This window comes from Octopus bimaculoides, chromosome 5 (assembly GCF_046866305.1).
Source record: "Octopus bimaculoides isolate indiv1 chromosome 5, ASM4686630v1, whole genome shotgun sequence".
Taxonomy (NCBI): Eukaryota; Metazoa; Mollusca; class Cephalopoda; order Octopoda; family Octopodidae; genus Octopus; species Octopus bimaculoides.
The window spans coordinates 21,398,627-21,424,908 of NC_142932.1; the positions used below are offsets into that span (position 1 = coordinate 21,398,627).

At 38.0% G+C, this 26,282-nt stretch overlaps 1 protein-coding gene across 1 annotated transcript in view; it reads left to right on the forward strand.

The window, feature by feature from the left end:
* The first annotated feature begins 9,141 nt into the window (after window positions 1–9,141).
* LOC106874091 (transmembrane protein 72) overlaps window positions 9,142–26,282 on the forward strand; it is a 102,722-nt gene continuing 85,581 nt past the window's right edge. Inside the window, exon 1 of the mRNA XM_052967900.2 lies at window positions 9,142–9,396. Within this exon, the coding sequence (XP_052823860.1) occupies window positions 9,390–9,396 (7 nt within the window). The 5' untranslated portion in view covers window positions 9,142–9,389. The remainder of the gene's footprint in view (window positions 9,397–26,282) is intronic.

Below are 26,282 nucleotides of genomic sequence, written 5' to 3' on the forward strand. Positions count from 1 at the left end.
ATTATTTCCTAACACCCACACCTTCCCTTTGCTCTGCTATCTCCATAAATTGTTAGATCTTCCTCTTTCCTCTCCACCTTCCACCTTTACCCCCTCCTTCTCAGTTAGATCCTTGGGGCATGGTGTCTAGGTGGAGAGTTTGCCCTTAATTTCAGATCTTCAACAAGTTTTAACATCAGTGTTTGCAGCACTTTTTACTTAATGCTCATATTTTCATGAAATATAAATAAATAATACATTTTTTTTTACTAAAAAAACTGGAAAAAAAACAACTTAATAAAAATATCAAAACGTCTTTTTTTTTGTTTTAAACATTTTTTTATTTAACTTTTTAAAATTATTTTTTTGTTATGTACATGAAAGTCAATAAAGATGTTTTAACTCTGCTTCTTTGTCAGTGAATTATCACATTTGTGGAGAGGACAGAGCTATTATATTGTCAACTTAATACAGTTATTATTTCATTAATCTTCAATTACAAACACAGTTGTTTACTCATTGCTTTTTTTAGAGATTTTGATGCATGATGTGGTTTACACCAGATCATGCATCTGTAGCCTATTGCAGTGTTTCTTATTGGTGGTGGGATGGGGGAGGGCCTCCCTGACCCTATGGAGGATTGAAAGGTGGATGTGGGACAAATTACATTGACTAAAATTAAGATGGTATTACCCTTCATGTTACTATATTTCTGTTCGAATACACTGTCTTTATTTCAATTAATTTTGAAAATAATGAAGAATTTAGTAAAATAACTTTGTCATTATTAAGCTGGGTTTTGGAACATAACATGAAATTCTGATGGAATGTTTGATTTAGTTCACTTTAAAACAGGAAGCTTATATCATAGAACCAGGACAGTATAGGGCAAGTTAGTATGGAAAAGGTCGAATGTTTTAAACTCCTGTTCCATAGCAAAGAAAAAAGAATTATGAAGATTCAAACTCTGTTTTATCTCCAAAGAAGGAAGTGAAGAGAGGTAAAATTTTTTATAAAATATTCAAATGACGGGGTAGCTATTTCGCAGTTTTGAAACCACTGGGCCTAGTTGATAACAAAATTACTACCTTTGGTTTAGAAATAAGGATTCCAAGTTCGATTCCAATCTCATGCTACACACATATCCAGGAATAAGACACTTATTAATAATCATTAATCAAACTAATTAAAACAGCGTGTAGATGTAAAAGTTTTTAAAATACATTTTATCTCTACAAGTATGATTAATAGCGCTAAACATAATTAACAAGTTGTTGCAGACATTTAAATGTGTGTGTGTGTGTGTGTATATTTGTAATAAAATGTATGTATGTCTTAACAAGATATGCACATATACCATCATCATGTAATGATATTCTTCTGTGCTGGTCTGAGTTGGATAATATGATGGGATCCAGTGAGTTCAAGGACTGATCATGCACCAATGTTTTTAGCATGGTTTCTACAGCTGCCCTCTCACCACCACTTCCTAATGCGTTTTTCATAACACCATTTCTAGTAGCCATAAAATTGACAAGATCCCCTTCAACTGAGTGGGATTATACTAGAAAAGGAGGTGGTTTTATGCTAGGTTTTGTGTAGAAGAGATACATGGCCACCTTGCAGTGAATGAGAGTAATCAGAGTGGAATTGGAAAGAGGGTGGCGATGTATCACATTGAGTTTTCAAGGTACCCAAAGGAAAATTGAAGAGGGAGTGGACGGGGACAGAAGCATGGAAAGGGTGGGTGCCAGTTGCAAGAGTGTATGGGAAGAGCAAGGGGTAGTTAGAGATGGAGTAGAAGTGAAGGAGATGAAGGTAGCGAGTGGTAAACAAGGGCTGAGTGGGTTGATGACAAATATGAGTTGTAGGGGTGACTGGCAGTGCAAAAAGAATGAAGAGCAGCTTAATAGTAATAATATGGTAGAGAGCAGAAGAATGAGAAAAATGGACATGACAGGTGATGAGTAGATTGCAAGTATGTGTGGAGAGAGTGAGAGTTACATGGTGAATGGTGGGGGTAAGTCAACAAGCAGTGGTTCAAGTAGAGGGAGATGTAATAGCACAGAAGGGTGTGAATGGCGGGTTGGGGGGGGGGGGGCAGTGTTAAGAATGAGTGATGGATGTCAGAAATGGTTGGTGGTAGTAGGAAAGATAGCTGGGTGCACAGAAATGGATGATGGAATATGTAGTTCTCTGGTTTAATTAATGCAGTAGAATACTGCATAAGGTGATGACGGGGAGAAAATGGAGTGAGGAGTCCAGTTGTGTATATATATATACACACACAATCATTGAATTGTGTCTAAAGAAAATGAGAAAGGAATGTTCAAGTTGTCTTATAGAGTATATAGCTTATTGAAACTGAATTTATACCTCACAATTCAAGTTTCAAACCAATGTATGTCTACACACACACACACACACATATACATATATATATATATATATGTTTGTGTGTGTGTGCGTATGTGTGCCTATGAATATACATATGTATGTGTATATAAAAAAATATGAGAAACTGAAAATGGAATTCATGAGACTCTTTATTCAGAACCACTATGATTGTTTCAACTCACCATGCACCAGTACCTTACAGGTGAGATGCTGTACAATCAGTTGTCATGCATCATAGATGAAGATACATCTCCTCAGGTGACTTTTCAAAAAGTACCTTGATTTTTACTTGTCATTTTGTTTATTTCTATAGCAATACATTTGGATTAGTGTAGCATAAGACACAGTTGAATAAAAACATAAAATATAAAGGTGATGAGAACAACAAAGAAAAAAAAATGATTGAACATTTGTATTAACCTTTACATTTCATCAAAACAAATAAATTACATTATCCATATATATATATATAAAGATAGATATACATACAAACATATATATCCGTGCATACATTTCTCTATATCTACACACACACATATATCCATACACATATACATGTATACCTATACATACATACATGTACAGACACAGGTATATATGTGTGCGTATACATATAAGTATGTTTGTGTGTATGTATATACATATATATGAGTAGATAGGCATATAAGTTAATAAGTTCATTCCTCTGTCTATGTATGCATGTATAAGGTCTGGTATATGGCAGCCTGTATAAATTGTGTAAATTTCTATAGGGGTTCAAACAAAACATTAAAGGATTATGATTAAAACAAATAGATTTTACCTTTAGAAATTATGTCTTTGTGCAGTTTGTATGCAAAATATTCTTGGCTTAATTAATTATATAACTGTACCATCCTTTCATTAAAATTATCACTACCATGATTTCGACTTCAATGACTATAATCACTTGAGATTAACTATATTGAACCATCTTTATTCTGTATGATATTACGTGAAACTGTAGATGGAGGCATCAGTAAAGGTAGAAGAGTGAAAAAATATATATATGTGAAAGAGAAGGTTTTTTTGTCAATTGTGTACGAGTGTTTATATGTGTTGATATCACTGCATGCATGCATGTATGTATGTATAGGCACAGTCATCTATAGCTGTGTGCAATTGGATAAGAATATTCAAGCTAGAATGTGTGAATGTATGTGTGTGTATAACAATGTGTGTGTTTATGTTGTGTACATCCCAATCAGTGGTATTGGTTCTCAGAGTGCATGCGTATCAGTGCATGTAAGCTAATGAATGTGTGGTGTAATAAATTAACTCTAGGTTCAAGAAATCCCAAGAACTGTCACCAGACAGATGTGGAGGCATTGGAAATCAGAGGGCAGAAGTGATAAAAAGAAATAAGAGACGCAAGTGAGATTCTGCATAATGCCTGGTATTGGGATGCCTTTCTCTGACTTTAGTTTCATATTCTATCTCTCTCTAAACAATTAGATTAACTACAATGTGAGAAAGCCAGTTATGATATGTCTCTTTGTCCATATAATTTATTGGTTGATATCTATGTATATTTAGATACAAACATACATACATACATATTTGTTTTGATGAAATGTAAAGATCAATGTAATGCCTGATCATTTCTTTTTTTCTTTTTTGTTCTGTTTTGATCGCATGTATATTTTATGTTTTTAAATAACTGTGTCGTATTATCATTGTTTTCCTTTTAATTTGATTTGATTTTATTGATTCTTTATTCTTTTATATATATATATATATATATATATATATATATATACACTCTACCAGGATGCAAAATACCTACAAATGACTGAGTTATTCTTAATAAAGGAGTATATCTGGTTTCAAGAAGTTAATTTTCATCCAAGAAATTAAATTGTTTTCCCCTATGTCTGTAGCAGTCTGGCATGTAAAGAATAGATATATGCTTAATATGAACATATCAAATTCAAGCATATTAAATAAAAATACAGGGTTAAGTGAAAACCGGTTTATTTCATTGGAAACTGTTATATTGCGATGCATCAGTTCTAATAGTGATAGTTTTGTACTTCTTTTTGTACTTTTGCAATGTGAGTCTCCACTCACGATAACAGCAACCTCATTGCATTATAATTCATTGAAATCATATACATGTTCTCCAGATGGCCTCCTCTATACATCAATGACAATTTGAAACTCCAAAATGGGTACATTCAAAAGCATACTTGGAACTCTTGGCATAGCTGCTTTTTTCATGGACCACATCTTGAAGTTCAAGAATCAAGTCAAAACTTTGTGCCTGAAGAGATGATCCCGTTTCTTTAAGTCATCGATAAATTACAGTTGCAGAAATCAAGACTCTTCATTGGGACAAGGCTGCAGTGAACCAATCTTGTAGATTTGGTTTGTACTTTTAAAAGTTGATATAAATTCCCCTCCTCTGGTGATGTTGGTGCCAAAGGAAGTCATTTGGAAATCAGAGTTATATTTTCTGATGGTCTTAAAAAATGCATGGATTCCTCAGTAGCAACAGTAAGAAGCTGTTTAAGGGTCTCCGAATCAACAAGGGCTGCTGCATTAACTTCTCCATTAGAAGAGAACATTACATTTGTCTTTTGCTTCCATTTTTGACTAAACAATTTTCAGGAATTTTGGCCATGGTAGCAGAAGTCTTCAGAAGCATAGTCATGTCAAGAATCATAGTTGAAAGTACCTCTTTTCTGCAGCTCATGTATGTCTGGCTGGACCTAGCCTCTGCTTGACATACTCTTTAAACTTTCTGGCCTGGCTTGCCTTGGTGCTCTTGTGGGGTTTCATGATACCTGTATGCATCCTACTTGGCAGCATTCTATCGAAGGTGAGCCTATCATTCATCAGACATTTCCTGTTGTCTTGTAGCATTCTGTTCACTGTGATTTTCACTTCACTACCAGTCTTGAGTTTTCTGTGAGCTGCATTCCTGGCAGCATTAGCAGCCTGTTTTGACACTGTCCATTTGTTTCTGTTGCCCTCAGAGCATACTTGTGTTTGGCAGCAGAAGACACTGGAACACTCTTTTCTGTAACATTAACAATTGAAACAAATTATAAGAAAGTAAGTGTAAGCAAGCGTCCCTTCCTGTTATACCAGGGAGGAAAAGACTTTTATATTAAAGAAAAGAACACTCAAGAAGGTACATGAACATTGATGCTGCAGAATGAAATCATCACTATCTGGTGCTGGCTTATGGTTTATAAGGTTAAAAAAATTATTTTAAACATGATTTCAAGGAAAGTAAGACACAAATGATTGAAATGACAGAATATAGAAAATGTAAAGAAAGATAGTTTTTTGTGAGATATTTTCAATAATGTTTAATGTAAAATCTACAAAACCACCTGCAAATTATTGAGAAAGAAGGAGAAATAGTAAAAGAGAGAAATAGTAAAATAGAGAAAGAGAGAGAGAGAAATACATAACATACAGCCAAAAGAATATTTTTCTTCTTCCATATTCTCCCCCTCCTTGTTAATGTTTAATTTTTTCTTCCTCCCACTCCTTTTTTTCATACTGCTCTTATTTCTTGTGCTTCAGATGTTACCAGATTTTTATAAGGAGATATAAGTTTTGTGACAGAGAGAGAGAGAGATAGAGATATTTATGTAACAATAGGTAGTCAGTGAGGTAAATTGGGTGAAGTTTTGAGAGAGAGAAATAGGTGGGGGGGGATAAAATAAATATTGATACAGAGTGAGACAGGATCATATGAAAAATGAAAGAGAAGAAGGAATAGTGGAGAGGAGGATTAAGACAAAGAAAATCTAAAAGGAAGTAGCAGTGGAGAAACAACCAAGTGTTATGAGATGGGAAGAGAACCAGATGTATACATGCAAATATTTATATGTAGATAGATAGATAGGTAGGTAGATAGATAGATATTTATATTTGTATGTAGCTACTTGGATAGATTTCAACTGGTATTGGCCCAAGCCATGACTAACTTAAAAGCACCACCTACAGATGAATTTTAATCATGTTTCATTTTTACAGTCATACTCTGGGCACTATAACCCATCCAAGTAAAGAATTACTGGTTGCAGAGGTATATCTGAGTGTAGGTGGTTTATCTGGAATTTGTCCAGTAACTGTTTGTTATGGGATATTTTTTTCTTCTCTTTTACATCTTGCCACAATATTAAAGAGAGCAGGGTCAAGTGAGGTGAAATAATTCGTCTTAGTGTTGTGATGTAAGCTCAGTTTTTGCTGAGGATGTATGGCACGAGAACCAAGATTTGGGTAAAAATTTAAAGTTGATGTCAATATTATTTGAGCAATGTTGATGGAATATTTTCCATAGCATACAAGTGGTATAGTGCTTATGGTAGCTTTGAAGAGGATAGAGCTTGAGTTTCTTGAACCAATCCCACTAATCAAGACTTGTCACTGGTTTTTTTTTTTTTTTTTTGTGACTAATCCATGAAGGATTTCAATTTTTATAATACTTTGTTACATGTGGAGAGACCTCAGCTGACAGCAGTATTCAAGGTCAGGAGAGGAAAAGATAGAGAAAAGAAAAAGAATAGTAGAAACATTCCTGGACCTAAGAATCCTAAGGATTCAAGAGTACATCCTGTGGACCATGTCAACTTTGCTGTTTATGTAGGTACCCTAGCTTAAGGTATTATAGGTAGTTACTCCGAGGACTCTAGCAGTGTTTGATGCCATGATCGTTGTGTCCAGTGAAGGAGAAAGAGGTGGGTTAACTGTATCTGCTTTTCCAAAGTTGATTAATTCAAATTTATCTCCATTTAGCTGCAAATTGTGTATGTTTTTCTTCTTTTTTTTATTCTTTTTCTTTAGCCCATTGGATAACAGCAAGCAGATCTAATTGGAGATATGCCCAGTCTTCTCTTTTGACAACCTTCAGAGGCTTAGAGTCATTTTCTCACAGCCGAGTTTGATGACATCTATGATGTCACTAATGTAAATAAGAAAGAGAAGTGAGCCCAACACAATGTCTTGTGGGACTCCACTAATGATTCTCACTGAGTTTGATTGAACACCATCAACTGCAACATGCTGGGTTCTGTTCACAAGAAAACACTTATCATTCTTGTTTAAAAGTTTCCCCATAGACTCTAATGCTGGATAGTTTGTTCCACAGGATGCTGTGATCAAAGTTTACTGAAGCTAAGGCATATTATATCAGTCTAAGAACCCTCTCGTAGAGCCTTTAGAATGTCATCAAAGTGATGTGGGAATTTTGTTAGGCAGTCTGCCATTGCAGAAACCATGTTGGTTGGAATTAAGGAAGTGAGTTGCTCAAAATCTCACCACACTCTCAATTAATTAGATGACATGAGAGATAAGTGAGATTAGTTATTAATTGGTAATTCAAAGTGACTTGCTTCTCTTTTTGAAAACTAGGGCAACTGAGACAGAAAATGATAAGGAATATAACCAACATCCAGTGATGGCAAGTGGGGATGTGAATTGATGTTGACATTCTTTCAGGTTTCTAGTGAGGAACTTAATGGGGCCTGCAAATAAGTTATTTTCTTAATTTTATTTATATCTACTATGATATCCAGAGTGCCAAAATATGTGTCAGATAGGCTGTGCTGTCCAGACCAACCACATTGGGATTGCCGAAAGCAGGTGTTGTCCAAACCAACCATATTGGGATTGCCGAAAGCAGATGTTGTCCAAACCAACCATATTGGGATTGCCGAAAGCAGATGTTTTCTAGACCTACCATATTGGGATTGCTGAAAGCAGAGCTGTATCGTTTCTGCAGAATCTCACCATGTCATTAGCATCACTATGGAAATTGTAATCTTTGTCAATCAGATGTCCAACAGATGAAATAGCATCCTTATGCTTTTGGGCAAATGAGAACACTTTGGAATTGAGTTTTATTCTGTCAATGGCCCAGTTCTCCTCTGCTGACCATTTACACACACATGTAAACATATATAGGCATGTGTGTGTGTGTGTGTAAAAATAAAAAACTCAAAAACAAGGCAAATAAACAAACAAAGTATATTAGATTGATACTCAGGAAAATTGGAAGGTGCCTTTAATATTTTGGGCATATGCTCTTCTATGGAACGGATAGATGAAGAAAGAAAAAAATGGAGAGAAAAGAACAAACGTCTCACTTAGATGGTCACCACATGCTGAAATATATATAAATTATACATACATACATACATGGTTGGATGGATGCATGTATGTACGTATATGTGTGTGCGTGCACCTGCACACAAGCATGTGCATGCATGCCCATATAACATTTCACATTTTCTAAATTCAAAAAAAAAAAGGAAAGATATTCCCATGTCAAAGCAGATGTAATTTATACTAAATTACATCTGCTTTACGCATGTCATCAACAACAGGCATATTTATCGTTTGTAAAAAGCTGAATTCCACTTTAAAAATTCCCATCTATCCCAAGAGAGTTTACGTCAAAATTCTGCTTGTTTTCCTTCAAGTTTTTAGGCTGGACACCAACCATATAGTTCTCAGAAGACTAAAAGAACCTGCAATATTCAACGGCCCATACTAGCCTCTTCTAACTTGATGGTCGTTGAAGATGGCTGTGTCAGTTTAAAAGAGGCATGGACAACCTTTTTCGAGAAGTAGACCGCATGAGACATAACTCATTATCAGATAGGTCACACTACTAAGAGAATTCAAAGAAATATTTCGTAGGTGTATCCTTTAGAAAGTCCCCCGGGTCGCAAATGGCCCACGGTTAGTTGAAAACGACCAGTAATCTACACATGTACGCATGCGCAAGCCAGAGGTATTCTGAAATTAAAACTGACATTTGCACAGGCATTCAAGCCTTTCTTCATTCGCAACGACGATATCCAACGGAATGTCCGTCGATTTGGGCCAATACAACCTGGTGCCAGTGTCGTTGCAGACATAGCTGCCAAATGCAAAGAGTCATGACAAATTTCACAAGTTATCTGGTCTTATTCGCTTACAATGTCATCAATTCATAGTCCTGATTTGATACTTCTTTTATCGATCCCGAAAGGATGAAAGGTAATAACGAATTTTATATAAGTTGAATTTTATATAAGGTGAAACATATATAAATTATAGAAAATAAGTGATATAGTATTCTGGAACATTAATATCGTTGTGAAAGTAATTACTGACCAAGTGGAAATTTTCTAAAACTTTAAATCTCATACTTTTGTCTTTTTTGATCGCGACCATAGGCTTTCAAGTTCGATAACTCTCGCAATGCTATTTAGTAATTACTTCCCTTCAGTTAAATTTTAAGAAAATTTGCGTTATTGTTATTTTTATCTTTTACTTGTTTTAGTCATTGGACTGCTAGGGTGCCGCCTTGAAGGAAACTCAAACGAATTCACCCAAGTACTTATTTTTTTTAAACCCTTGTGCTTATCCCTTCAGTCTCGCATGCTGAACTTCTAAATTACACAGACGTAAACAAAGCCAACACTGCTTGCCAAGCGGTGGTAAGCGACAAATACGCACACACACATATACACTAGCTTAAAAGCCGACCTATTAGGCGGCTCTTAAACCAGCTTCTGTGAAGGGCTCATCAATGGGTCTTGGGCCTAACAATGACACTTCATGCATTGAGTACATATTCGATTTTATTAAACTTGACCAATATTTTTCAAGCTATGAACAATTTTAATCCAAGCAATGATATAATTTGTCGACTTGGAACTTATTGCAAAGCTGCATGATAAACATGTTTTGTCTTCCCATTCAGGGGTCAATATAATTTCTTTTTCTGTCTAACCTCTTTCTTTATCTCTCTCTCTCTCTCTTTATTTTGATTGTTTTCGACCATCACTATCACCAGTACCACCACCATTGCCACCACAACAGCCATACACCCACCATTCAGATTTCTGATGCCACCACCTCAATACCTTTGACTTCGCCACCTTCCCCTCCACCACCATCACCACTGTCTTTCACATCGCTTACTATCACCATTGTCCCTGACTGCTTCAGCTATCACCACCACTACCATCATCACTGTCACCTCCACCTCTATCACAACTACAGCTCATACTGTTAATATCACTCCATTACCATCACAACCATCAATCTACTACTGTCTTTATGCCTACTATTACTTTCACCCCAACATGAGCAATAGTAGGAGTGTCAATGAATAGTGAGAGAAGGGGTCTCAAAGTGTGACACACAGACACAGAAATTAGTTTTCGCATTTATTATATTAGATTTATATGTATATATATATAGTCAATAAAACACATATCAGAAAAGAAGCACGCTCTAAAGATTAAATTATTAAAATAAAATGTTAAATTCTGGCCCAAAGGATTCATATCACAGCCCTTTGGACAGCTTGTCAGGTTCTATACAAAGACAAAAAAATTAAACTTTCTACCACACAGACATGAGGAAACGCTCAGATATCGTGATTTAATGGCTAACGTATAAAAACATTAATGAGGAAGGGTTATCTCACCTGGACCAGAGGATAAAACAACCCTTATAGACCCAAAATAGCCTAACCAGCAAACAGGGAGATCCAATTTTCCAGTAGGTAGCGCTTGAAATGGATACATTTTGAGAAAACTTCTTTACGACTATTTAATGCACCAGGTTTAGCATACTCCTCAAGAATTTTGGATCTCTCCATGATGCAGATTTTGCAATGGCCACTCCTATTAATATATGGGCCTGGATGTTCTATTATTTTTCCACCTGATGTCACATGGAGACCCTTGATCTTTGAGGCACCACGCATGGCTGGCCAGGGACATGACAAAACGTCTTTCTGAGACTCAGAAGGATGACTAGTGGTTGTGGAAGTGATGTTTGAAAGATGTACTGGCCGATCCGATATATTTACAAACTTGTGATGTGGCTCTATTCGCACTCCTGGTATATCTCTGTTAGACTCAGAGCCTGGGGATGCTGTTGGCAACACCGTTGCTGACATTGTCAATATGGCGCAATGATCCAGTGGTGTTATCGCCATGGATATCATTTCTGGTCATATGGTTGGCTATGTAGCTGCTGGCATTAGTGTGAGTGTTGGTAACATATGGTGCAGGGCTTGTCATTCCATTGGTGTCGATGATAATTATTTGATCATTGTCTGTGGTGGTGATACTGGGGATGCTGGATACCCCTTCTGCGTCACTGGTCCTGGATTGGTCATCATCTCTAGGTGTGGCAATTGTACTGGTGGTAAGGTATGATGTGGGGCTGATCACTCTATTGGTGTCAATGATAATGGTTTGTTCATCATCTGTGGTGGTGGTACTGGGGTCATCAGTTACCTCTTCTGGCGCTGGTCCTGGACTGGTCATCGTCTCTAGCTGTGGCGATTGTACTGGTGTGAGACCTGGTTAATCTGCTATTATTGCTGTTGGATGGTACATTGCTGGTAATGCGGATAGCAGGTCTAGGTGTCACTGTAGCTTCATAGATAACTCCTTCAGTCTTGCATCGGCTTCCTACTGGACAGTTATTGTATACCCTGTAAGAGCAACCTGCCTTCTCCCTTGTATTGTGGATGCTTGTTAATATGCTTTTTATTTTAGGAGCACAGCTAAAGGAGATTCTTAGGTTGTGCCTGTTAAATAATTACCTGTATCTATGTATGCATGTGAAATGTTTATCTATTAATCTAAGGAAAATCCTTCCCACACCAGTCTTGACATTGAGCGAGAAGGGTGAAGTAAACCAAATGATGTTTCTGTGGCTCTTCCTTTTTTGGGTGCTAGGGCCTGGCATGTAGGAGATGCAGTCCTTAAACCCACTTGATGCAAGTGCCTCATTGTAGTAGGGGGCAGCAGTGTCAAAGGTGTCTTGGCTAGAGGATAGATTCAAGATCCTCTTGCTTACACCCTTTACTAGGTTCTTGAAAACTATAGTGGGGTAGCAGGAGGCTGTGCTAATAAAGGACAGCTTCTCATTTAGCTTGTGATAGGGCCTGTATGTACCAGAGCCGAGATCTAAAGTAACATCAAGGAAATCTACTGTGAGATTAGTCTCAATGGTGATCTTGAGTCCCATTGAGCCTAGGGCACTAATTAGGTCCTTTCTAAGTTTAGATATTGTGTGCCTGTTGGCTCCTCTACAGATGGCTAGGGCGTCATCTCTGTAGAGACTGAAAAGGACCAAAGGAAACCTCTTCCCTGAGATGTCCGAGATGTGTAGTCTGATAAGATCACAGACATCGACACTGTCATATGCTCCCATAGCCACATCGAAGGAGCCCTTGGGGTCAGATTACTTGACCCACATCAAATCTTTGTTGAACAGCACCGTCTTCCTGGCATGGATGATAACACTAATATTACTATCACTAATATCTGTGAAGCCCTTAGCAAAGGAAAGTGCCTTCATCAGCAACTCTTTTGAAATCAATGGATAAAAGTTGACAATGTCAAACTGTGTAAGCCTAGCCCTGCCTCTCCTCCGGTTAGCAATAAACCTTGAGGTCACCTCATTGGTGCTGTGCCATAGAGGGAGGCTCGTGTGCCTCCTTATGTCGTCATTAATCTTCATCAGTTATACACACTCAACTGGCCAATCTTGGGTTGATCAGGTGACATTTGGGGTTAGAGGCAAAATTAAGCTTGTAGTCCTTTAAAGTGATAAAGGCATTTATCTTGACCAAGATCTTTACTCTGTCTGCTACATCTAGCCTAATTGCTTTCTGTTTAGCTTCACAGTTAATGTTATTATAAGCGTGTCGGGAAGTGCGTCCGTATTTTTGTGTGATTGAATCATTTAAAAGCCTATTGTGTGTGTCCATCATGTATAAGTTCTTAGTCTTATCTGAGAAGATTAAGGACCTCTTAGAGTTTCTTGTATATCTTCATGGTGTTTACTTTGAAAAAGGAAAACGAACTTATGGCATTTCAGCCTGGGTATTTTTCAGCACCTCCTCATATATATATATATATATATATATATATATATATATTTTCTTCAGAATTTATTTGCCAAATTTTACATCAATAGAGAAGAATCCAGTTCCTAACTCAGAAACAAGCTGCTTTCATTGAGATTTACTCATTAACTGCATAGTTATAAATACAATATATATATATGAATGGATGTTTGTACACAAGTATTTTTTTTATTTTTATGTGCATATGTGTATATGTACAAACATATGAATATCAGTATGTATGTAAGTATGTATTTGTGTTTATATTTATGTACATATAGATGTATGTATGATTGTATGCTATTATTTATGTACATATAGATGTATGTATGATTGTATGCTATTATTTAGGCAATACAATAGCAGTAGTGATGTCTGCCTATCTACCAAAGTCAGGACTTACAAATGACAGCTTTTATGAGGTCTTCTTGTATAAACTACCTTTAACATTCACATTATTCTCTCAGAAGTGATGCTTATTTATTCACATTGTTTTGAATTAATCATGCATTATCTTGTAGCTTTGAGATTTCGATGAAGTAACTTAATTCTTAGAATAATATTGTAGGTTTAATGTGAGAAACCAGATCTGGCCAGTTTGAACATAAAACAGGTAGAATATATTGGCCGGATATGGCCAGTTTAAATGCTAAAGGATTAAATCAAGTGTCAGTGACCTTATCATGGCTGATAATTTTAATACACAAGATAGGCGACATTACAATGGCTACTTTAGTGTACCTAAAGGATATGGTCATGGTACAGGGAATGGAAAAAGATCAAATTTCTTGGAGTTCTGTGACACAAATGATTCTATATAATTTTGTAAATTACAATAGCAATGGTATCAAGGCAGATTATGATATTTATATATATTTATTTGACTCATAAAAAGAAATAAATGTACAAAAGAGTATAAATCATAAGAGATCAGTGAAAGTTCCTCTAAGGGATGTTCATAATGGTTGCAATATACACTGGTATACTTCAGAAATAGCCAAAAGGTAAGTCTGTTGTGTGGATATATAATTTGGGAGGCAGAAACAGGTCATCACAGGTAAAACATTAAAAAGCTGAAAGGGACAAAGGAAGAAGGTTTGCCAATTGTCCCCTACAGTTGTCTGTCCTTTTATTCTATTATACATGTATCAGCTTAATTGACAAATTGCTTATAGCCCACTTTCTCTTAGGCAATTAGCATATCACTGGATTTAAAGTTTGAGCATGAAGATGCCCTGAGCAGAAACTGTATGTACCTGAATTATCTTACAACATCATATTACCCACAACTTTGTTATTCATAATATTAATAGTTGTTAAAGTTGTGAAGATGCATGGCACAGTGGTTAGAGTGTCAGGCTCACAATCATGAGGTAGTGAGTTTGATTTCTAGCCCGACATCACTGGTGCCAAGCTGTATTGGCCTTTTCCCTTCCTCTGGATAACATCATTGGCATAGAGAGGGGAGACTGGTATACATGGGCAACTGATGGTCTTCCATAAACAACCTTGCCTGGACTTTTGCCTCAGTGGAGAACTTTCTGGTCATTCATGATCGATGGGGGGGGGGGGGGGTTCCTTTTTTTTCAGTTAAGGTTATCTCTACAGATTTTCTGTAGAAATTATAGTATAGTATGGTTGCATAACAAAATACAGTGTCCTTACAAGTTATTAATATTGATAGTGTTTGTGTAAGATACAGGCTGAACAAATATACATACAGTAAGGTTAAATATGATAATGGTTGTCTGCCTGATGTCTTACTCAAACCACCAAGTGTTCCATAATAGAAATATTGTGTCAAATTTTGGCATGAGGCTAGTAATTTTTTAGTGGGAGTGGGTTAGTCAATCACATTGACCTTTTTGCTCAACTGGTATTTATTTTATTGATCCCAAAAGGATGAAAGGTAAAGTTGACCTCAATGGAATTTTAACTCAGAACATAAAGAGTCAGAAGAAATACCTGTAGACATTTCATCCAATATGGTAACAATTCTACTATAATAGAAATAAATCGAAAACAAGTATAGTTGAAATATATATTTTATTTATAATAATAATTACATTTCGGTGAGTGTGATAGATGATAGGGTAGCAGAGGACATGAAAATTCCTTTAAAAAAAGTTATAACAGCATATGCATACATTCAGCCAAATCACAAGTTCAATATCTGAATGTATTTGGAGTTCAAAAGATGATAATGTTAGCAAATATAAAACTGATCAGTCCATTATATAACATGCACCACATTACATTAATTGCCCCTGATGATGTGATCGTTGTCACTCAGAGAAGTCTAATGTACTGTTTTACAGAGGGTGTAAAACTATACTGTCTTTCTTCTAAATAAGTTTCTACTTTACTCAGAAGGAAAGTTTGAAATATTGGGTATTCTACTCCCTAGGGGAAATTTCACTGTACCTCCTGTCTCTTTTTCCAGAAAATACAAGACTTTTTGACAAAGATCTCCACTGGTCCCTTAGCATTCTGTTTTATCTGTGTGTGAATAAAATATACACACACATATATAATAAACATACAGGCGCAGGAGTGGCTGTGTGGTAAGTAGCTTGCTTACCAACCACATGGTTCTGGGTTCAGTCCCACTGCGTGGCACCTTGTGCAAGTGTCTTCTACTATAGCCTCAGGCCGACCAAAGCCTTGTGAGTGGATTTGGTAGACGGAAACTGAAAGAAGCCCGTCGTATATATATATATATATATATATATATATATATATATATATATATATATATATATATATATATGTGTGTGTGTGTGTGTGTGTCTGTGTTTGTCCCCCCAACATCGCTTGACAACCGATGCTGGTGTGTTTACGTCCCCGTAACTTAGCGGTTCGGCAAAAGAGACCGATAGAATAAGTACTAGGCTTACAAAGAATATGTCCTGGGGTCGATTTGTTCGAATAAAGGCGGTGCCCCTGCATGGCCGCAGTCAAATGAGTGAAACAAATAAAAGAATACATCACACACAAAACCAGTAATTTTGAGGTGTGGGGGAGTCGATTACATCAACCTCAGTGCTCGGCTGGTACTTTACCCACCAAAAGGAATAAAGATGAAGTGGAACCTCAGAAGTATTTGAACTCAGAATGTAAAGCTGGGGAAAATGTTACTTAGCATTTGGTGCAGTGTGGTAATGATTCTACCAACTTGTCGCATTACACACGTGTATAATAAATATACGTTGTATGTGTGTGTGTGTGTGTGTGCAGGCAAACATGCACAGTTTTATATATTACATGCATGGCATAGACACAAGCATATGTGTGTGTAACGTATATAAAAGTGGACGTTTGTGTGTATACACTAGTTATCATAGCAATGCTGAAATTCTCAAATGAAATGTTAAATACAGGAAACGGTTTAAAAATCAGTCACAACAGTAAACAAATATCGCCTGATTAGGCTGTCATTAGGTAAGATAGGGGGGATAACTTGTCACCCACCTTTACTGACGTTTCTACTACAAACGCCCCTACCACTCTTACTGCGGCTACCAACAATCACCACCATCGTCATCATCATTCTTCTCATTATTATTATTATTATTATTCCTGCTACCACCAACATGACTGGTAATATCACACCATACAACCACCACCAACAGCAACACCACCACGCCTACCACCGCCGCCGCCACCAAAAACCATCAACACCGCTACAGCCTCCACCAGTGCTGACAAGGCAGCACGACTACCCAACTCTCGCCACCGCCGCCTTTACTACAATCATCACTAACCCCCCCCCCCCCCCCGTTACCATCACCAGCAAGACCACTCATTAATGGAGACGAGTAAGGAAGAGGGGAGGGGGTGACTCTCATTAAAATCCCCTCTCTCCCTCCCCCACCACTTCATCCCTCTCCCCTCCACATCTTCTTTTCTCTTGTCTTCCATAGTCTAGTCTCTGAAAATGTTTTTCTAAGGGACCATGTCACCTGTCATTCACCTAACAAGATGGACAGCGCAGTCGTCGTTGGTGTTGTTGTGGTGGTGGTGGTGGTTGTGATCTAACGGAGGAGGAGGGGGAAGTGGTCTGACAGCAGATGTCGGTTTGTGTGTGTGTGTGCGCGCAGCTGTGGTGGGTGAGGGTTGTTATGTGACGGCAGTGTCATGGAAGTTACTGTCTTTTTACCTTATTTATATTCTGACGTAAATATCACCTGATTCATCTGACCACAGTCACATTGCCTACTCCACTACCTTACCTAGCCAGCACACACGCGCCCGAACACAACACACGCACTCACATTCACGCACTCACATTCACACACTCACACGTAGACGTGCACACATTTACACTCAGACACATTTCTCACGCATGCATACATACACATGCACACACACATGTATACAGATGCACTTTCACTCCACACATGCACAAACACGTTCTCTCTCTCTCTCTCTCTCTCTCGCGTATACATATATACAGACGCAGCCTCACACACTCAAACACATATATATAGACACAGTCTCACACTCGCACGCAAGCACAAACGCACGGGCACACTCACATGTACATACATACATACATACACTCACACGCACTCATACAAGCGCTCATACACATGTGCACACATACACTTTCACATACATACGCACACACATGCACTTACATACTCGCACAAACACACACACATACACGCACATGCATACACACATACACACACACATATACACACACACTCACGCACATGCACACACATACTCATGCACACATTCACACATACGCACTTACACACTCACACAATTACACACAACCCATGACAAACAAGAACCACAGCACCTACCATATGCCACCACCACCACCACCACCACAATCACCACTGCCAACATACATCCAACCTTTTCTCCACCACCACTATCAGACTACTGTACCACCTCATACATCACACCACCACCACCACCCTCACTCTACAAGCCCTCTACACTACAAAGACTTCAATTCCCCTCACCTCAATGCCACTTCTATACACAAACATCCACTAGATCACACCACCCAAACAAGCACATGCGTATGACCTGCATCAACACAGCACTGAGCCACTGTTTGCTTACAAGCACCAAAGACAACAACACTCAAGAGGATGAGCCATGAGATAGAATCACTCTGTGGTCGGTCAGTTTACTAGAAAGAGCAGCTAAATCTCTCAAATCTCATCCTAACTTCTGGAAAATGAAGACGGACACATTAGACAGTGTAGGCCTTGATTCACAAAACTACAAAAATCATGGGTGGAACTCATTTGATAATAGGTCTGCTCAATAGCAACAACAACACTAGGAAGGGAGGCTCTAGAAATAGCAGCCAAATCTCTCAAATTTCACACTATTCTGAGCCAGTGTAGTTCCAGGTATACAAAAAGACAGGATAGGCATGGTTGGAATACCTTTGATTACAGGTTTGCTTAGTCAAGACAGATCTGGAACTAAATAATCAATGAGACTTGCAAAGGAGCCCCTAAGTGGTTATTTGACCTGCAAGAAAAAACAGCCAAATCTCTTTCAAATCACACACTACTATGCCTAAAAAAGGAAGGCATTGGATAATATGCATGACCCAAGGCCAGTTCTGCTTGAGCAGACTAGCAGGATGGCCCTGGGCTAAACAGCAACACTGGGAAGGGAGCATCAAGAAGTAACAGCAAGGCAGCGAGCTGGCAGAATCGTTAGCACGCCGGGTGAAATGCCTAGCGGTATTCTGTTCCGAGTTCAAATTCCGCCGAGGTCGACTTTGCCTTTCATCCTTTCGAGGTCAATAAATTAAGTACCAGTTACGCACTGGGGTCCATGTAATCGACTTAATCCCTTTGTCTGTCCTTGTTTGTCCCCTCTATGTTTAGCCCTTGTGGACATAAAGAAATAAGAAGTAACAGCCAAATCTTTCTACCCTCTAAAAATTAAGGAAGAACACACTAGCCAGCATAGTTCCAAATATGCAAAAAGACAGGATAGCCATGGCTGGAATGTCTCTGATTACAGATTTGTGCAATCAGGACGGATTTGTGACTAACCAGCAAAAACAAAACTGGCGAAAGAACCTCTAAGTGATTGTTTGAACTGCTAGAAATAATAACTAAATCTTGGGGTTATATAGTATCAATACAGCCAGTAATATTTGTCAACATTATTTGTTGTGTGTGGGGGGGAGGATGAAGTGGGTGTGTCCTTTACCCCCACTAATAATACTATCATAGGCCACAACATAGCACCTAGAATAGTATATTGTAAAATTTAAAACTGACTGTACACACATATACACACACATAAACACACACACATACACACTCTCACATATACACTTATGCATGCATGTACAATGCACCCTTGTATACACACACACTCTTTCTCTCTCTCTCTCTCTCACACACACACACATGCACATGCATACACATGGCCTTGGGTCTAATGTTTAGTGATACATATACACACACACATAAAACATAACATATAAACACACAAGCATAACACATAAATACGCACACACATACACACACGCGCACACACACACACACACACACACACACACATGGCCTTGGATTCAGGAATGTTTTGTGAGTAAAATTTCGTTAACAGAAACTTTGCAAAAATGTTTTGTCAGAAAAAAACAAAACAGTTATTTTTTCCTTAATGGCAAATGTTAACTCATTGGATTGTTGATTGCTGGAGATCATTGCCCCTTCTCATTTAGAGTCGGTTACTGATTGGTGTTTGTTTACTTTATCTCAAAGAGAAGCTGGTTTCAATAAATCTAAAAGTTATCTTGTATGGTATTTAGTATATCTTTCTTGGTGTTCGTTGTTCAAATTTAATGCCATTGGCCACCCTGAGTTATTTCTTTGAGTTTATTTTTATTTTGATTGTGCAAATTATCCTAAGCCATATTCTCTACTCTTAGATAGAGCAAACCATGCCAAGGTAGACAGTGGAGCATGATGTGGCCTCGGGATCCATCAGCTCCTGTCAAACCATCTTACTCATGCCAGCATGGAACATGGATATTTAATGATGATAAAGATGATGAGGATGACGGCTTATAAGGTGCAACCATGCTTGTGTGGTTGAGGAGCTTGCTTCATAAACAGATGGTTCCAGGTTCAGTCCCAGTGTGTGGTACCTTGGGCAAGTATCTTCTGCTATAGCCCCAGTCTGACCCAAGCTTTATGTGTAGATTTGGCAGGCAGAGACTGAAAGAATCTTCACTCACTACTACCATCCACAACAAGTTACTTTCAGGGCACTTGACCATTTAACATCCTACTACTATCGTGGCATTCCCGCCTCCTCCTCCTTCTTCTCTGCCAAGAATTCACAACGACCTCGAACCCACAAGAGTAAACAAGAGAGACAGAGACAGGTAGAAACAAGGGAAATGCCCCTTGTATTTGAATACTATGAAAATATTCTTTTAAAACACTTTTCTTTTAATTTTTCCAAAATTTAATTGTTTTCCATACTTACAGTTGAAAAAGTCTCAATGACTGAAACCGGTACTGAAATGTTTTTTATAAAATTATTTTAGCATTTTCTATATATATATATGTATATATATATATATACAACAAGTTTCTTTCAGTCTCCATCTACCAAATCCACTCACAAAGCTTTGGCTGGCCTGAGGCTATAGTAAAAGACACTTGCCCAAGGTGCCACACAGTAGGACTGAACCCAGAATCATGTAGTTGGTAAGCAAGCTACTTACCATAGTGCCACTCCTGCCCTTGTATATATATCATCATCATTTAACATCACACCAGCATTTTCCATGCTGGTGTGAGTTGGATGGTTTGATAAAATCTGGTAAGCCAGAGGACTGTGCCAAGCTCTATTGTTGGTTCTGGTATGATTTCTATCGCTAGATGCCTTTCCTAACATTTATATGTGTGTATATGATTATATGATTGATCACTAAATTCACAAGTTTTTTTTATTCTCTCTCTCTTTATTTCCATGTGTCCCTTTCTGTTGAAAAGCATAGGCTTGAAACGTAAAAGACTTTCTCACTTTCCCGAGCATAAAACTAATACACCTGCTTGTTGTTCATACACCTGTCTTCATCCTTTGTTTTTCTGTAAATTTCAACTATATTTATATACGACAGGCTTCTTTCAGTTTCCCTCTATCAAATCCACTCACAAGACTTTGGTTAGGCCAAGGCTATAACAGAAGACACTTGCCCAAGGTGCTACACAGTGGGACTGAACATGGAACTGTGTGCTTTGAAAGCAAGCTTCTTACCTCACAGTCACTCATGGACATCAACTTCAACTCAAGAGTAAATATCTCCCTTCACTTCTATGCAAGGCCCTTAACACTTCTTATGCTAACCATATATCAAACAAGTCACTATATGGATCTTTACAGCCTGTCAGACAGTCAATCAAAACAAGGATGGCTAAAATTCATAGGCCACTGTTTTTGTGGAATGGATCAACCTGTAACTCTCTTTACTCTTTACTTGTTTCAGTCATTTGACTGTGGCCATGCTGGAGCACCGCCTTTAGTCGAGCAAATCGACCTTGGGACTTATTCTTTGTAAGCCTAGTACTTATTCTATCGATCTCTTTTTGCCAAACTGCTAAGTGGGACATAAACACACCAGCATCGGTTGTCAAGCAATGCTAGGAGGACAAATGCAGACACAAACATACGCACACACACACATACATACATATATATACATACATACATACATATATATATATATATATATATATATATATATATATATATATATATACGACGGGCTTCTTTCAGTTTCCGTCTACCATATCCACTCACAAGGCTTTGGTCGGCCCAAGGCTATAGTAGAAGACACTTGCCCAAGGTGCCACACAGTGGGACTGAACCCAGAACCATGTGGTTGGTAAGCAAGCTACTTACCACACAGCCACTCCTGCACTTTTTTTTATCATCCTGTGAGGATGTTCAAGCCTGGTGATCAGACCTGCATGACATATGGCTGTGAACTTATGCAAGATATAGGATTGTGCACAATCTCAGAGTGGTGTTAGTATTGAGAAGTAATGGTGCTAGAGGCGGTGGTGATAGTGGAGGTGGTGTTAACGGTAATGATGGAGGTGTTGGCAGTGGGGGTGGTCGTGGTGATGATGGAGGAGTGGGAGGTGGTAGTGGTGGTCGGCATCATGATCGTCATGGTCGTGGTGGTGAAGGTGGTGGTAGTGGAGGTTGTAGTGGTGATGATGGAGGTGGCAGGTGGTAGTGATAGTGGGTGGTGTGGTGCTGGTGTTGATATTAGTTTTGGTGGTAGTTGTGGTAGAGATAGCAGGGGTTTTTGACATTGTAAAATAGTGTATTATTGTTGAACAGTTATGATAGAATGTAACAAACTTGATCTGTGAAGAGATAGAAAAAGACTCACCTACAGCTTCTCTCCTCACTGAAGTCACAGGATGGATAGAGGACATATTTAGAGGCCATGAGAGATATTATTAGCTAACCTTATTGTAACCTAATCTTTTTATATCTAACCCTTATTTATTTATATTTCACTTCAGGAAATCCACTCAGTAGATAATCCTTTGTAATCTGATATTACAGATAATCCCTTATGCAGTATTATTTTAGCAGTCAGAATTTCTGCACATGGGTAACTAATTTATACACTGCGCATGCATAAACCCATAAACATGAGTGTGACAATACATGCATATTCAAACACGTGCATATATGCACGCATACACATGCACAAACATGCACATTTATGCATAAACATGTACAGATACATACACATGCAAGGATGTGCATACATACACTATTATTTGTACATACAAGTAATCAAATACATGCACACACATACATATACCCAACATCTCACTTCTCCACACAGACATACACACATATTTACAAACGTAAATACATACATACATACATACATACATACATAAATACATACATACACACACACACATATACACACACACACACCAGTCCTCCACCCATCCACCACTCCACTCATTCATCCACCACTCCACTTACCCACTCACCCACACACTATTCCATCATTTACATACCACTCTCCCCACTCCTCCAGCTCTTTCACCCAACATATCTACCTAGAAATGCATACAGACTGTTACATCTTAATATCAACTCTAATGAAAGCAGCGAGCTGGCTGAAGCATTAGCATGCCTGGCGAAATGCGTAGTGGTATACATTCTGAGTTCAAATTCCACTGAGGTCAGCTTTGCTTTTCATCCTTTTGGGGTCGATAAATTAAGTACCAGTTGCATACTGGGGTCGATCTAATCGACTGGTCCCCTCCCCAAAAATGTTGGGCCTTGTGTCTAGAGCAGAAAAGAATATAAACTCTAATGAAAAAGATGCAATTAAAACTTATAAAAGTCAAAGCTAGCTCTCACAATCTGAAGTCTTGATGCAGTCGCTCAACCAGTAAGAAATAGCAGTCAGATCTCCTTCAAATCATGCTCTACTGTCTTAAAAAGAAGCATAATTGAAACGATGGATAATGCTGTCCTGGGTTCCCAACATAGAGGAGAAAGATGGGATGGCCACAAATGGAGTGCCTTTGATCATAGGTCTGCTCGATCAGCATTGATGTAGGGCTAAACCACTTCTTTAGGAGGCATTTAATTATGAAACTTTTTCTTTAAGACCAGAAAATACTACAGCCCTGAAAGTGAGTCAGATATCACATATAACAGGTGAACCAAGCGCTAGGATATATGTAATGTGTCTAAGGTGAATAATGTCATCATCATTACTATCACCATCATCATCACCATCTTCTTCATCCAGTAGATAACTTGCCTAGACCAATGTAACTCTTCTATATCAGACATCCAAATCGAGCGTTGACCCATATCTGGCCATTGATAGTTTGTTGTCTGTTGATCCATTCAGCATCTAGTGACTTCCACCATTCAGTCAGTAAGATCATCTGCCAAAAAAGTTCATAGCCACCATGCTGCATTTCATAATTTTCCACATACATTAGCTCAGGTGGTTACATGCTATTTAACCCACAACTGAAATCTTGTGAGATGCTACTACTCTGGGTCAGAGTAGACCTGGAGAAAAATAGTGGTTAGGAAGTGGTTCAACACTCCTCAAAACACGAGAACTCCCCACTACTGGATTAATAGTCATACCTAGAAAATAATGCTGTAATGTATTGAAATAATCTCTTTGCTTAACTCCAGATCAACCTTTGTTGAGTGGACCTGTGATCAAAACTATTTCAATAGCGTATATCCTATCTTTTTGTATATTTTAGCATTGTGTTATACAATGTCTTATTCCATGTTTGAGGAAATATGGTTGCTATTTCTAACAGGTCAAGCAAATGCACAGAAACTCCTCTTGATTTGTTAAATATTAAATACACACACACATGTACTGCTTGACAGATTTAACAAATGAAAGAGCTAAACACATGTGAAACTTATGAACATTTTGTAGACAGTATTATTCTTATAACTTTTAAAAGGAAGGTACATGGCTAAGCTTATTCCAAGCTGTCACCACTTTCTCCTTCAGTCTCTAGGCAGACTTCAGTTATGCTTCAAGATCCATTGGTTGAAGTCTCTTGCTCAAAGTATCACACGCTGGGACCGATCCCAAAACCATGTGGTTGTGAAATGAACTTCTTAACTAAACAGCTTTGTGTGTGTGTGCATGTGTGCATGCACACACATGTGCTTGGATATTGATAGCTACTTGTTTTCATGATAGATTGACCAACACTATATGTGTGTGTGTGTGTGTGTGCGTGGGTGTAAAATTACTCTTGCATGTTTTTGGTAACATATAGCCTAGCGCAACTTGCTGCATTGTTAGGCTATCAGCAACTAAACCAGCAACACCACCAAACCAGTTTGGCAAGTAGGGTGGTTTCATGACACCCTGGTGTCAAAAGATCTGTCAAAAGGCAGATGAACTCAGAAATGCCAACAGCCATCCACTTACATGATGTGCATATGCACAAAAACTTAAAAATTTCCAGTTTGGTGTCTCTCAGTGCTCGTTTAGTCACAAGGATAGTGTGGACTTCAAGCTGTGGTAAAGGCACCACAGCTTATCGAGCGTCAGTGACCCTGTTATCTGGTGGGTTAAACCCACCAGATAACAGGGTCACTGATGATTGATAGCCAAAGGGAGACTATCTCCTGCTGTTGAGATTGAGTAGCGAGGTCCTTTTCTCCTCCATATTCTAGAGAGGCCACTCACTAGAGAGATCTTAAGCCAGAGTAATCCCATAAACCAGCCTGCTCTAACTTTATTTATATTATGTATACATACACACACACACATACACACACACACACACACACATGCCCTGACAAGCCTGACTCCTGTAATGAGGCTTCAAAATTCTAAGTTGCAGGGGGCCTCCAAATCAAACTGTTTTAAACAATAATATATGTAACTTCTAAATGTGTTGAGTGCCTCTTTCTTTCATTTGTCCACTCACTTGTGTGTGTGTGTGTGTGTGTGTGTGTGTGTGTATGTATGTGTATATATATATATATATATATATATATATCTTTCCTTTCCCGAGTGTCTAATAACACTATCCGTATCACGTCCTCACTTTGTTGTTTTTTTGTTATTGTTTTTTGTCTTTTTTTTAACTTATATATATATATATATATATATATATATATATACACACACACACGCACACACACACACACACACACACACACACACACACACCCATATATAGTGTCCAGTCAATTTGTCATTAGGGCAATTCATCACCACTATCCCAGTCAGAAAACCACCACATCATAAATGTTGCCTAAACAAGTTATTGAACTGACCTTAATACAAGCTTACCCCTTTTCTGTTGATATTAAGACATGAGATGAGGGGGAAGTTAGGAAGAGTGGTGACATAACCAAGACTGGAATGTAGTATCGAAATGAAAACAAAACTTAATGCATTAAAACAACATCCTTGCTAGGTTTACACATTATTGATTTCTTTCTTTCA